A 15,990-nucleotide genomic window follows, 5' to 3' on the forward strand; every position below is an offset into this window, starting at 1 on the left:
TTTGGTGTTGGAGGAAAACTTTACTTTTAATGTCTGGGTTAGGCCTTTTTTGGACCAATTATACTATACTACCTCCATAACTTTGGAACCGTTCATTTTAGACGGATTATGCAGAGGACCTTTTTTGTTTCAAATTTAATGTAGAACTTTTTTGTATAGAAGGTTGTTCATGCTAAACCGCATAGTTTTAGAAATATTGACGAAAAACTTAAAAAACTACGAATTTACCAATTTCTCTCCCCTCTCCCCCCTAAACCCGACGCTCAAAATGGTGTGACTTTTTTCTGAACTTTATGTAGACCATATAGAACAATTTGGTGCTGGAGGATAACTTTCACTTTGGATGTCTGGGTTTGGATCTAGTTATACCATACTATAATGATATGATTAAGAAAATAGGTATTTGGAAAAAAATAATTTTTTCAAGAAATGTTTAAACAAATTAGACCCTTTATTAATTAATACATTTATAATAAAATTGCATATATGTAATGTATGTAGAAATTACATACAAATTAAATTGTTAATAATTAAAAAAACGGACGTGAACTCCAGACAGGACACGGGTAGGTTTTCTTGCTATAGGTCTACAATAATTAAAAAAGTAGTCAGCTACCTGAATATTTCAGTTATTATGAAAATGATGTAACAGTGTGAAACAGTTTCAGTGAAATAACAGTTAAAAAATAACGGCTACTGCTATCGCAACACATTCCTATTTTATACTAGTGCAAATTGCAAATGATACATAATCATAATTTTTCATTTTTATGTAAAACATTCTGTGTTTATTTTCATCGGTCAAAAGTGAATTCATACCATACTGTGATCAGTGTGATTTTTGTTCTTCTCACTTGTGTAAAATATTATTTTTTATAAATTCTATGTTCCTCATTTTAATACATTTCCAAACAATACATTTCTTATTTAAGGGACCGTTCAAGTACATATTACGTAACGCAGGTTAGGGGGGGTCAAAAATCTTCAAAAATTGCGTTACGTAGGGGGGCGGGAGGGGGGTCAAAAATCTTCAAAAATCGCGTTACATAATACTTGAATGCTCCCTAAATAAAAAATTCTGCTTGCATTTTTTTTTTCGCAAAAATTGTACATCTTTGAAGGGCGGCTACTAGAGAATTGCCTAGGGCGGCAATTGACCTAAACGCGGCCCTGGTTATTCACTCTTTTTACTTGTTTTCCATCGATATCTAGCCTTCCTACTGTGTGTTGCTTAGAAATAATCATGAACTTGGTTTTCTTAACGTGCATTTATAGTCCATATTATGTTGGTATACATTTTCTAAATCGCCAAAGAATACTATTAGACGAAGCAACGAAGCACTAAAAAGCCCAAAACCTAGAAATTTTGTGCAGTAAGATGAATCGTCATGGAACTTTTTGCAATCGATTAGAGAGAGTGTCAGGCAACTTTGTGAACTAAATTCATCTAGGGCAAAAATTTTTGTGCATAAGAAAATGCATTTTAAAAGTGGATCTCGAAGAGGTGAAAATGAAAAATTTAGAACTTGGGAAATATTGATGGAAACGAGTTGAATTTTTATACTCTGGGGTTTTGGGGATCGCTGAGCACGAATTTCATATCGGCGATGGTCTCCAAGGCACCTGGTGCCCACGGTGGAACTCGTCGCCGAGAGTTTTATGTTATAATCATTAAAAATTAGTCAATATCCATTATTCGGGGGGTTTTTGGGGTCGCCGGCCACGAGTTTAATGTTGGCGATGGCATCCAAGATACCTGGTGCCCAGGGTGGAACTCGTCGCCTAGAGTTTTTAGTTATAATTATCCTAAATCAGCCAAAAACTATTACCCTGGGGGTTTTGGGGGTCGCTTAGTACGAATTTCATGTCGGCGATGGTCTCCAAGGTACCTGGTGCCCAGTGTGGAACTCGTCGCCTGGAGTTTTATGTTATAATAATTAAAAATCAGTCAATATCCATTACACGGCGGTTTTTGGGGTCGCTGACCACGAATTTAATGTCGGCGGTGGCCTCCAAGATACCTGGTGCCTAAAGTGGAACTCGTCGCCAGGAGTTTTTAGTTATAATTATTCAAAATTAGTCAAAAACTATTACACTAGTGGTTTTGAGGGTCCCTGAGTACGAATGGCATGTAGGCGATGGTGCCCAAGGTACCTGGTGCCAAGGGTTGGAACTCGTTGCCTAGCGTTTTATATTATAACCATTCAAAATCAGTCAATAACCATTACTCGGGGGGTTTTTGGAGTCGCTAAACACAATTTAATATTGGCGGTGGTCTCCAAGGTACCTGGTTCCCAGGGTGCAACTCATCGCCTGGAGTTTTATGTCATAATTATTCAAAATCAGTAAAAAACCATTAATCTGGGGGTTTTGGCGGTCGCTTAGTACGAATTTCATGTCGGCGATGGTCTCTAAGTTACCTGGTGCCCAGGGTGAAACTCGTCGCCTGGAGTTTTATGTTGTAACCATTCAAAACCAGTCAATAACCATTACTCAGGGGTTTTTGGGGTCTCTGAGTACGAATTTCATGTCGGCGATGGTCTCCAAAGTACCTGGTGCCTAGGGTGGAACTCGTCGCCTGCAGTGTTATGTTATAATCATTCAAAATCAGTCAATATCCATTACTTCGGTGTTTTGGGGGTCGCTAAATATATTTTTCATTGATAATTTTTCTTAAAACACTTTTATACGATATCCTAAAAAATTACCTATTTAAAAATTATTTTAAAATTTTGTCGCTTTTAAAGCAGTTATTAAATTTTGACACTAATGACATTTATGAAATTTTGACATAATTGGCATTTCAAGGGTAATTAAATTATATCAGCGATTTTTTGTGTTATCTGTGGTAATAGTTTATTTTTTAGATTTCTAGTCTGCTTTTATATAAAGAAACAGTGGTTTTTAGAACTCTTTAGCGACGTATTAGTATAATATAATGTTGATGGATTACCGTCGAAGGCCGATATGATCAACCAAAAAAGAAGATGTATATGGTGATTTTTCTATTGACTTTCTTGGGTGTGAATCTGTCTTTTTATTTTACTGCTCCTGGTTTAAAAACAAAGCATAGCATATATGTGAATACCTCCAAGCTACACTTTTATAGTTCTGTTTTTTTTTTAATTTTTAATTAATTATAAAAAAACATCTAAAAAGTGATACCGTATTTAAAGCAAAGTAAGTTTTTAATGTTGGTGTTTTGAAAAAGTCATATATTTTATACTTATTAGTTTTGTTAATTACAGAATAAATAATAATATTATAATATCAAGCTGTTTAAGATTGGTATTAAAGGAATTTTCATTATCTACAGTCTATAGCTGCGCTGTTTTATAATTTTGGTTTTCGAAATTGCGGAAGAGAAATTTGTGTAACTTCAAGTAAGTAAATATATTTTTTTATTTTATTTTACTTTTTTATTAATTTTTTCATTATATTATACAAATAAATTGATTATGAATACGTGTACTAACATTTAATTTAACACGTATTTTTTAGATTTTTGTGTACCTACCTTGAAGACCATCGCCAACATGAAATTGATGCCCAACGACCCCTGATACCTTCATAGTAATGGTTATTGACTGATTTTGTATGATTATACCATAAAACTCCAGGCGACGGTTCCACACTGGGCACCAGGTACCTTGGAGACCATCACCGTCATGAAATTCATGTTCTGCGACCCCAAAACTCCCCGAGTAATGGTTTTAAATGATTTGTAATAATTATAACATAAAACTCTAGACGACGAGTTCCACTTTGGGCACCAGGTACCTTGGAGACCATCGAACACATGAAATTATTGTTCAGCGACCCCCAAAATCCTCAGAGTAATGGTTATTGACTGATTTTGAATGATTATAACATAAAACTCCCGGCGACGAGTTCCACCTTGGGCTCCAGGTACACAGGAAACCATAGCCGTCATGAAATTCGTGCTCAGCGACCCCCAAAACCCCCCGAGTAATGGTTTTAAATGATTTGGAATAATTATAACATATTACTCCAGACGACGAGCTCCACCCTGGGCATCAGGTATCTTGGAGACCATCGACCACATGAAACTCTTATTCAGCGACCCCCAAAACCCTCAGAGTAATGGATATTGACCGATTTTTAATGACTTTAACGTAAAACTCTAGGCGACGAGTTCCAGCGTGGGCACCAGGTACCTTGGAGACCATCGCCGATATGAAATTCGTACTCAGCGATCCCCAAAACCCCCGATTATTAAAATTCTACTCATTTCCATCAATATTGCCCAAGTTTTAAATTTTTCATTTTCACCTCTTCGAGATGCACTTTTAAAATGCATTTTCTTATGCACAAAAATTTTGCCCTACTGCACAAAATTTCTAGGTTTAATGCTTCGTTGCTTCGTCTATATATTAAGAATATCATCATCTATTTCAAAACTTAAATAAGATAGTGAATGAAAGTGAAATATCGTTCTCCCCTGTGTCCCAAATAGGGGATCTTTCAAAAACGGCAGCAATCAATGCCTCCTTATTCATTGTACAAACATTAAACCCGCGCGATAAAAAGCGGAAATACCTAAATTCTCATTCGAGTAAAAGCGACAAGACGGGTTAAAGCGGTTGGCCCGCGCGAACCTGCTTTAACTATGTACGTATATATTTAAAAACGTGCATTCATGTTGAAAACGTTTAAAAGCGGGTCCGCGCGGATTGACCGTAAGCTGAAACCGCTTCCGCTGTGTCCGTGTACTAAGATATTTAAAACGTTACGAGTTACAAGTACGGAAATACCAATTAAAAGTTGCCTACCCAATTCAGTACAAGGATCAGATACATCAGTATTTTGTAATCAGTATTTGTACTCAGTACCACTGAGAACCGGTATAAACAGTGTCCGCACTGATTTTGCCCGTCTCTATTGCCACAGCGACAACCAGCGGATGGGTCAGGTTGGGTTTAATATGCGGTCCGCTAGAAAAATAAATAACCGGGTCGCGTATTTACGTTTCCGTGTTCATTTCAAGACAGGGTTGTTTTGAAATAGGCACGGAAACGGTGGAGCTTATGAAGAAATTCGCGCCTAAAATTATCACAAATACGTGTTAAATAATAACGTTATTTTATTTTATTTGAACGGTTTATCACAAATGGCTCCTATCTGTGATTTGCCGAAACAAAACAATTTTGTTACCAAAGTTTCCTTCTATTTTTCTTTATAAATTTTCAATAAACTCCAAGTACCAAAATATCCTGTATTAAAGTAAACCATTATGATACGTATACATTTTTTTAGTAATACACAATAAACGTTTAGTATTTATTCTATTAAGGGGAAAGGAACAAAATGCAAAATTTCGACGCCTGTCCAAATTTTCAATGTATTTGAAATGTAATCATTTTTTTTTCGAATCCCGAGAAAACTAATAAGTATTTTTATATCAAACTAGTGGCGTCATCCATCTGCGAGTGATGACGTAATATCCCGAGAAAACTAATAAGTATTTTTGAAAAATTTAAACGCAGAATGAAAGATTACTACCAAGGGTAGAATTAATAAAAAGTTTCTTTTGAATGAGATATTTGAAATTAAAAATCACACTACATTTTCTCTTAGTTTTTTACCCCTGTAATTTATTGAAATAAACATTATAGAAGTATTCAGGGACTTTCGGCCCTCGGTAATAACGTAATCTTTCATTCTGCGTTTAAATTTTTCAAAAATACCTATTAGTTTCTCAGGATTCGAAAAAATGAATCCCATTTAAATAGCATTGAAGCAGAAAGTTCGTACCCATCCCCTTAGAAACATATTTTAGTTTCAATTTAAAATTTGTTAATACTATAAGCACAAAATAAATGTCATCGTAGTTACCGGTATAAGGTAACGAATACTGAACTTGGCACTTATACCTAATTACTGTTTTCTTCAAATGAATTTTGTTCAAACAACAGAATTTCAAAATCTTACGAGATATTAGTAAAAATACTTTTAAACTGCTCCATCACGTTTAAATTTATTTAAATACACAGCAGCGCAACACTCAAAGCCAAGTTGATAAACAGCACTTGCAACGAATATACCTAGTTCTGTGCACTTGTTTGTAGCATTCCAACGACACATGTTTCGGTACAAACCCGTACCCATTTCGGAAGTTGGCTCTTTCAAATCAACACCTTTTTGGAACTAAATATGTATTACCGTTTCGGTGTCCATTTCAAAACCGCACTGTCTTGAAACGAACACGTAAACGGAAATACGCAACCAGGTCGCATATTTACAGATGCTAGCGTGTGTAGACACCAGGGTGTTGAAATCAGTTAGGGTTTGGAAAAATAGTACATTTACAGATGCTAGCGTGTGTTGACACCAGGGTGTTGAAATCAGTTAGGGTTTGGAAAAACAGTACATTTACAGATGCTAGCGTGTGTTGACACCAGGGTGTTAAAATCAGTAAGGGTTCGGAAAAACAGTACATTTACAGATGCTAGCGTGTGTTGACACCAGGGTGTTGAAATCAGTTTGGAAAAACAGTACATTTACAAATACTAACAGATTTGGACATCAGAGTGTTGAAACCACCTAGCTTTTTTAGTGGTTATACATGCATAGATGCTAACAGCTATTGATATTGATTTTATACAGTATGGTGCAAATGTCTGGAATAAATTCATTATTTCGGAAGCCAGCGACTTTAGGGAAAAATCCTGAAACATGTCGATTTTTAATTTTAAATTATGACTTTTTGACATACATATCAAACTAGTGACATGTAATCGATGATTTTTTAGATAAGAATAGGGGTCGCGTGCTAGCCAGTTTGAAAGGTTATTCAGTTCTCTATTCAGTAATTTAAATATTAACATAATTATTTATACAGGGTGTCCCAAGAAAAATTTTTTTGAATTAAATTAATTGACACAAAAAGAAGATTGTATGTAATTTATTTAATTCAAAATAATTAATGAAATAATTAATAATTTATTTATGAAGTAAACATTTTTTTCTGTTTTTTGATAGCAATATTCTTCTATAATTTTTCTAGGACACCCTGTATAAATAATTATGTCAATGTTTATATTACTGAATAGTGAATTGAATAACCTTTCAAATATAGCACACAACCCCTATTATTCTCATTTAAAAAAATCATCGATTGCGGACGTCACTAGTATGACATATACGTCAAAAAGTCATAATTTAAAATTAAAAATGGACCTGTTTCAGGATTTTTCTTTCCGTAGGTGGCTTCCGAAATAATGAATTTATTCCAGACATTTGCACTATACTGTATAAAATCAATATCGCACTGGTGACGTCATCCATCTGGGCGTGATGACGTAATCGACTATTTTTTTTAATGAGAATAGGGGTCGTGTACTAGCTCATTTGAAAGGTTATTCAATTCCCTATTCAGTAATATAAACATAACATGATTATTTATACAGGGTGTCCAAAAAAAATTTAATTAAATTAATTGACACAAAAAGGAGAATGTATACTTCGTCCAATTTACTTACCGTTGCACGTCATCTGCGTCATCACGCGTCATCTGCGTGTTCTTTTTTAGAATCATAATGATTCTAAAAAAGAACACACCTACCGCCTAAATATTTCGTGTTGGTATCATGTTACAAGCTATGACGCAGATGAGGTGCAACGGTAAGTAAATTGGACGAAGTATATGTAATTTATTTATTTCAAAATATATTCTACTGCTGTCAGAAAACAGAAATAAATGTTTAATAAACAAATAAACATTCCTTTTCACTTAAATTCAATGTTCAAGCTGCCACCCATCTGTTTCTTGGCAGTTTGAACATTGAATTTAACCAAAAAGCAATGTTTATTATGTGTACAATAAACTTTTATTTCTGTTTTCTAATAGCAGTAGAAAATATTTTGAATTAAATAAATTACATACATTCTTCTTTTTGTGTCAATTAATTTAATTCAAAAACATTTTTTTTGATTAATGTGTGTATAAATAATTAATGTTTATATTACTGAATAGAGAATTGAATAACCTTTCAAATGAGCAAGCACACGACCATATTCTCATTTAAACAAAATAGTTGATTACGTCATCACGCCCAGATGGATGACGTCACTAGTAAGATGTATACGTCAAAAAATCATAATTTAAAAATCGAATAACTTTTGTATTTTAGATTTTTTTCTAATTCTGTAAATAAAGCAGTTTATAGGGGGTCACAATATAGTGAGTAACCCTGTACATCTAGTTATTATTAGAAACGGTATAATAGGGTTTCAATTTTATCAATAATTTTTTTTATTTTATTTTACCAAGTTTATGGCCTACTTTCATATGAAGGCTTCACCCGTCCGCTGGGGGATTAAATATTTAGTGTAAGTAATATATTTTTTTTGTCTTTTAGGTAAACATGACGTCAAGCTTACCTATACCAGCTGATGTATTGAAAACACTTGTGTGCATAAGATGCCGCAATTATCTTTCTGTGTTTCCAACTTACACCAAAAATGATGGTACCGGCGCCGTATGTGGTAGATGTAAAATAGGAGAGGACGACATGTTTGTGCGAGATGAAGCCTATGAAAGTATAGCTCAATTTTTTCCATTTGCGTGTAGATTTGCTAAGTCTGGTTGTAAAGATAACCTTGTGCCGGCTATACTCGAGCAACATGAACTGTTCTGCGAATTTAGAATGTTCGATTGTCCATCTAAAAATTATTCCAATTGCACTTGGACAGGACCTCGTACTGACATTGTCAAACATTTCTCCACTGATCATTCAACTCTGTTGCTGAAAGAGCCTAGCTTTGAAATTAATTTTCTTTGCTCCATAGAAGAATGTCTACTTCTTCCCTTTGGCAATGAAGTATTTAATGTTAAAAAAGAAGTTGATGCCAGGAAAGGTGTATTCTCCTGCTCTGTTGAACATATAAATGTCACCGAAAAATCTGATACCTTTAACTATTTCTTAAGGATTGTCAGCGGCAATAAAAACTTTTTCTTTACATGCGCTCAGAAAAATACAAGCAGTGAACAACGGCTAAATACTACTCATTTAACAATTGAAAATGTTAAACAAAAACTTCAAGATCCAGACTCTGTCACCGTAACTATTGAAATAGTGAAGGCAGAGGAGCCTACAACAAAAGTAGAAGAAATTCCAATAGAAGAAAAAGTAAGATATTTTATGTTACTGTATAATTTTAAACGTTTAGCTTTTTATTTTTGACTCAGAGGTATTTTTATAACGTTTAACATGAAGTAAAAACTCCTTTATGTAATTGGTATACCTAATTTTAATCAAGAATTGAAAATTCTAAAAAATCCAAATAAATTACATGAATCGTTCAAAACGTTTTCGGACTGATCAGTCCGTCTTCAGTGAACTCATTGCACTCGCTATTTAGCGACAAAGCCAAACAATGGTCGTTTCTGGAAAGTAATCCATGGTCATCGAGTTTAAGGCCATGGGTACATAATTCGCAAATATTTTACGGCTATCCCTACTTTTTCTGTCTTTACACGGCAAATTACGTGTAGTAAAATTCACACTGGTATGGATATGTAAACATTACTAGAATGTCATTCTACTTGAAAATGTCATCATTAACTTAAAGAGATGGCTTTTGAATGTTCTTGGATAACTGTTATTTGTACAATTGCAAATTATTAATTTAGTTAATAAATGTGATAATTTTTTCACTAACTATGTATTCAGTGATTGTAATAATTTATTTGTACAACAAAAACTAATACTCAATCGAGAAAAGAGGAAAAGTGATTTTTTAATAATATATTGTTACTATGGAACGCAATTTTGAACATTATGTAACAACAAAATTCTTGGATCACAGAATATCTTATTATCCTGATGTATTTTCTGCTTGGATCTTCCACAAATAATACACAATAAATAACTTTTTATTAAGTTCACGTCTTAAATCAATTATTTATCAAATACACTATATTTTATATCAATAGTATTTCATCAACAACTCAAAATATTCCCGATGCCATGTCAAATATTTAAAATTGTCACTGATTGTCAGTGTCTGACTGACAATATTCTATTCGGCTGAGTGCGTTGTAAGACAAAGATAGATTTGGAAAATATTACCACGGACATTGTGTTCATTTTTTTCGAATTCTGAAAAAACCAAGAAATATTTTTGAAAAATTTAAACGCAGAATGAAAGACTAAATTATTACCGAGGGCCGAAAGTCCCTTAGAATAAATAAAAAATTTATTTTGAATCAGATATTTGAAATTAAAAATCACACTAAATTTTCTCTTAGTTTTTCACCCCTGTAACTTATTAAAATAAACATTATAGAAGTTCTCAGGGAGTTTCGGCCCTCGCTAATAACGTAATCTTTCATTCTGCGTTTAAATTTTTCAAAAATACTTATTAGTTTTCTCAGGATTCGAAAAAAATGAATCCCCATTTGAATAGCATTGCAGCCGAAAATACGTACCCATCCGCTTAAGTCACATTAAGTGTATAAATTTATAATGTAGATTATGGCAACTGCAGTGAGTTCGCTGCAAAGGGACTGATAAGTTCGAAAACGTTTTGAACGATTAATGTAATCCATTTGGATTTTTCTTTTCATATCAAAGATTACGAACTTTAGAGCTGGAAGATCTTGCGTAAACCACATATTTACACTAACACAAATTAATGAAAAGAAAGTTGCAAGAAGCCAAGAAATAAGTACATCTTTTATTTGTGAATCTCACAAAAGCGTATGACACGATTCCTGTGAGAAAACTGTGGCATTCCCTCGAACGATCTTCGTTAAATAGCATGACCATCGCCGAAGTCAAACAATTATGCAATAAAGCAACATCAAAAATCCAGCTAAACAACACATTATCAGAAGAATTTCCAGTAACAACAGGATTACGACAAGGATGTTGCTTATCTCCAATACTATTCAAGATCTATTTAAATGAAGTACTAAAACACTGGAGAAGATCTTGTTCAGGGATGGGGATCAAACTTGACGACGATACAACATTGCATACTCTACATTTTGCGGACGGCCAAGTCATAGGGGAGTGGCAGCAGACAAGAAAGATTTAGAATTCATGACGAGACGGTTATTTTTAAACATATGAAGAGTGAGGCCTTTCTGTAAATAGAAACAGAACACAATACCTATGCATCGGGAATAAAGTAGAAGATCTAATGGTCAACGAAAATAAAACAGTCAAGAACTGTGAGGAATTTGTATACAGTGGAACCTCGTTAACTCGGATTAATCGGGACCGCGGCCGTTCCGGGTTATCGAAAATCCGAGTTAGCCGGAGAAAATGGTAAACATTAATAAAATACGGTATACTTACAGATAAACTACGTTATAATTGAAATAACATGAAATATATATGCACAGTACACATCTAAATTACATATCAATTACGCCTTTATCAATAATTCTACCTAATGCTTCTAGTTTCTTTTCCATTGTCACTACAACATTTTTACGCTTTGTTGCCATTACGTAGACAAAAAAACACGCAAACACAAAATCTGAATAGATTTACGAACGATTACAGAACGGAAGCGAACAATACGACTGTACTACACATAATACGGTCTCAATCGCAACGATGTTATGTATTTCATAACAGTGAAGACTAGACCATTGTTTAAAAAAGAATTTTTTTAGTCTTTTAGTCTTTTTTAAACAATGTTAAGACAGTTTGTGAAATAAATATAGGATACTACAGGTGACTATTTTTTCCGATAACACGACAATGAACGTCGTGTGACATGAGTCATTTTTACTATCGTATATGTAGTTCAAATTACACAAATACCCATTATTTCTCAAATATTATATTACATACATTTTTATTGTTGAAATGTTTGTCTGACAAAAATCGGTCCGGGTTAGCCGGACTTCCGGGTTATCGGGGGCCGACTTATCGGGGTTCCACTGTATTTGGGAACAACAATCAACAAGAGTGGGCGCACCGAAAAAGAGATAGAATAACGAATCGTGAAAAGAAAAAGGGTGATTGGATGCATAAACCCAATGCTATGGTCAAAAAAACTATCCAATCAAAGAAAACATCTCATCTTTAACTCCATCTTTAAAAGTATAATGCTCTATGGATGTGAAACATGGCAACTTACTAAATCCCTGGAACGCCGCCTACTTGCATTGGAAATGGACTTCTGGAGAAGCTCAGCTAGAAAATCAAGGCTTGAATGAATACAAAATGACCAAATCAGGAATATAATGGGAGTCAAATCAACCAACATCGATGAAATTCAAAGGAGACAACTGGTCTGATATGGTCATGTAGAAAAAATGAACGACGACAGGTTGCCAAAGCAAATTTTAAAATGGACGCAAAATTTTAAAAGAAGGAAAAGGGGAAGGCCGAAACAATCCTGGCTAGGCGGCATTCAGAAGGCAATGTCGGAAAGGAATCTTTACCCTGGCGAATGGAACGACCGACGAAGCTGGAAACTGGGAACCGGAAGGCGAAGAACGCTATAAATAACCGGAATAATAAAACATTTGGATTTTTTAGAATTTTTAATGACTTAGTTTTTACTTCATGTTAAAAGTTATTTAACTAAACTTACGTGCATAGAAATCGGCCCACCTAAAAATTTGGTCATTTTTGAAGTCTCGTGTTTCCTAAACCTGTTGGCCGATTTAAGTGATTTTTTAATATGTTGTAGCCTTATTCTTCAACAATATTGCTGTAATAATATTATTGCTAAATAGGTAAGTGGTATTTTATACCGGGTGTAACAATGATAGTGTCTTTTTTCCTCAAAGTTCGGAACACCCTGTGGAATATTCTAGCGTATATAAAATATATATATATATATATATATATATATATATATATATATATATATATATATATAATCCTAAACCCATTTACCCTAAGGTGTCGGGTGTAATGTCTTTAGTTAGTTGCATGCACAATTTTTCTCCATTGCTTCTTATTCTTTGCTTGGTTTCTTGCTTGTTCTTTGCTGATTCCTCGTGTTTCTAGGATTGAGGTTACATTATCATCCCATGTCTTCATTGGCCTGCCCCTTGGTCTCTTGGTTTGTCTTCTGGCTTCCCATACTTTTTTAACTGTTCTTTCTTGGTTCATTCTAACTATGTGTCCATACCATCTCAATTGGGCCTCTTCAATTTTTTTAATAATTGGTTGGACCTTAAGATGTTCTCTGACTGCCTCATTTCTAATCCTGTCTAACCTGGTTATACCCATTATTCTTCTAAGAAATTTCATTTCTATGCTCTGTATTTTCGATTTTAACTTATCAGTAAGCGTCCAACTTTCACTACCAAAAGTTAAAATCGGCACAAACACCGTCTTATATATGGACACTTTGGCTTTTTGGGATACTTCTTTTTTTGACAGAAACGTACTTTTGATTGCGTGGTACATCCGAGCAGCACTTTCTATTCTGGAACTTATTTCAGTTTCTTCAGTTCCTCTGCTCTCTATTTGTACTCCCAAGTATTTGTAAGTATCGACTTGTTCAAGTGTATTTCCGTTAATTGTTATCTTCGTTTGTTTTCTATTTTTTCCACATACCATTACTTTCGTCTTCTCATTATTTATTCTCAGATTTCGTTTAATTAATGCAGCGTTCCATACTTGTAAATTTCGATTGAGTGCTTCTTCATTTTTCCCAAATATCACTAGATCGTCTGCGTATGCACACTCTGAGATCCACACTGCTTCTAAATTTCTATGTCCGGCATATAACTTTAATGCTTCTGCTCTAGTTTCTTTAATTATGTCATCCAGGACAATGTTAAACAGTATGGGGCCTAGGACTCCTCCTTGACGTAGACCTTCATTTACTATGAACTCTTCGGATTCCATATTATCGGTTCTGATTCTGTTCCTTGTATGTCTATATATACTCATAATGGCTTGCCTGAGTTTGATTTTCACACCTTTCTTTTTTAAACATATGTCAATCACCTTCCTTGGAGTACTATCAAATGCCTTTTCTAAGTCTATAAAGGCTTGGTATAACTCGGTGCTTGAGTTCCGTGCATTTTGTATTAATTTCTTGATAGTAAAAATGTGATCTTGGATGCTTCTGCCTTTTCTAAATCCACTCTGTGATTGTTCCATTTTAGAATCAACTTCTTGTAAAAGACGTTTTTCTAGTATTCTCTCATATACTTTGGATGGGATGCTCAGTAGTGTTATTCCTCTGTAGTTGCTACATTCGCGTCTGTCACCTTTTTTGAAAATGGGTAGAATAACTCCCACTTCCCAATCTTTTGGTATTTGGCTCTCACTCCATGCCCTATTACACACTTTTGTTAGCAGTTCAATGCCCTTGTCGCCCATGTTTTTAAGCATTTCCGCTGTGATTTTATCAAATCCAGCCGCTTTACCTTTCTTAAGCTTTTGTATGATTTCCTTTGTTTCCGCTATAGTTATTTCGTCTTGAATTTGGTCTTCCTGCTCTACCTCTTCTGGTGCTTCTGTGAGAATGTCTACATCGTTTTGGATATTCAGTAGATCCTCGAAATATTGCTTCCATCTCTCTAGGATGTGGTCATTGTCATGAAGTAAGTGTCCTTCTTTGTCCCTTATTTGCTTTGGTGTTTGTGGAGCCTTTTCGATTCTTAAATTCTTCAGGGTTTTAAAGAATAACTTTTCGTTAGAGTGGTAGTCTTCTTCCATCTTGTTTCCGAATTCTTCCCAACTTTTCCGTTTCGCTGCTAGTACCATGTCTTTGACTTTGATTCTTTGCAGTTTGTATATTTGGTAGTTGTCTGCGGTTTCGTTCCTTAAATAATTTTTCCAAGCTATCTTCTTAGACTTCACTTCTGCTTTTATTTCATTGTTCCACCAGTTTGTACACTTTTTGCTTCTGTTATTTCTTGTTATCCCGCATACTTGTTTACCACCGTTTAGGAGTGCTTCTTTCAGTATTTGCCAAGTTTGGTCTAAGTCACCGTCATGTTCAGCATGCTCTGTTAGGTAGTTATTAACGTAGTTTTTAAACTTGGTTGCTGTCTCCTTGTCTGCTAGCTTATGTGACCTGATTACTTCTATAGTAGGTGTATCATGAGCTTTACTTGTTTTCTTGGTCTCTTTCGTTATTAATTCTTGTCGCACTCCCAAGCTGGTTCTGGCTACAACTAGATAGTGGTCACTAAATAATTCAGCTCCTCGTTTTACTCTTACGTCCTTAATACATTGCCTTGCTGATCTATTTACTAACACATAGTCTATGATGGATCTTTCGCCTCTACTTTTGACTTCTCTTGTATATTTATGTGCATCTTTGTGTTTAAAAAACGTGTTCATTATTATTAAATCATTTTCTCTGCATATATCAATAATACGTTCCCCATTGTCATTTTTTATTTCTTCTCCATATGGTCCTAATACATCTTGGGTATGTTCATCTCTTACACCCACTCGGCCATTTATATAAAATACTAAAATTAAAACTCGACTGTAGCCTTAGGTTTTCTTAACATTTTGCTTTTTGATTCATTCCCTTATGTTGGATAATAAAAAAGTTAGATATTTTAACAACTAGCAACGTTCTTCATCAATACAGGGTGTTTCAAAATAAGTGCGACAAACTTTAAGGGAAAATTCTGCGTGAAAAATAATAACCGTTTCATTTATAAACATATGTCCGCAAATGCTTCGTTTTCGAGATACGGGATGTTGAATTTTTTTTTACAAACTGACGATTTATTTACTGCTCTAAAACCTGTTGAGATATGCAAATGAAATTTGGTGGGTTTTAAGAGGTAGTTATTGCGCATATTTGAAATACAATTAAGAATTTTATATTCACCATTGGCGTGCATACGGGTCATATTACCCGTATGCACGCCAATGGTGAATATACAATTCTTAACTGTATGCCAAAAAATGCGCAAAAATCACGTATTAAAACCTACCCAATTTTATTTGTATATCTCGTGCGGTTTTAGAGCAATAAATAAATCGTCAGATTGTACGAACAAATTCAACATCCCGT

General features: G+C 34.4%; 1 protein-coding gene across 2 annotated transcripts in view; it reads left to right on the plus strand.

Moving 5' to 3' along the window:
- LOC114331431 (E3 ubiquitin-protein ligase siah-1) overlaps positions 1–15,990 on the plus strand; it is an 87,585-nt gene that overhangs the window by 35,944 nt on the left and 35,651 nt on the right. For both annotated transcript variants that reach the window (XM_028281011.2, XM_028281012.2), the window contains exon 2: positions 8,382–9,152. In XM_028281011.2, the coding sequence (XP_028136812.1) occupies positions 8,388–9,152 (765 nt within the window). In that variant the 5' untranslated portion in view covers positions 8,382–8,387. The remainder of the gene's footprint in view (positions 1–8,381; positions 9,153–15,990) is intronic.

Source organism: Diabrotica virgifera, chromosome 7 (genome assembly GCF_917563875.1).
Source record: "Diabrotica virgifera virgifera chromosome 7, PGI_DIABVI_V3a".
NCBI lineage: Eukaryota > Metazoa > Arthropoda > Insecta > Coleoptera > Chrysomelidae > Diabrotica > Diabrotica virgifera.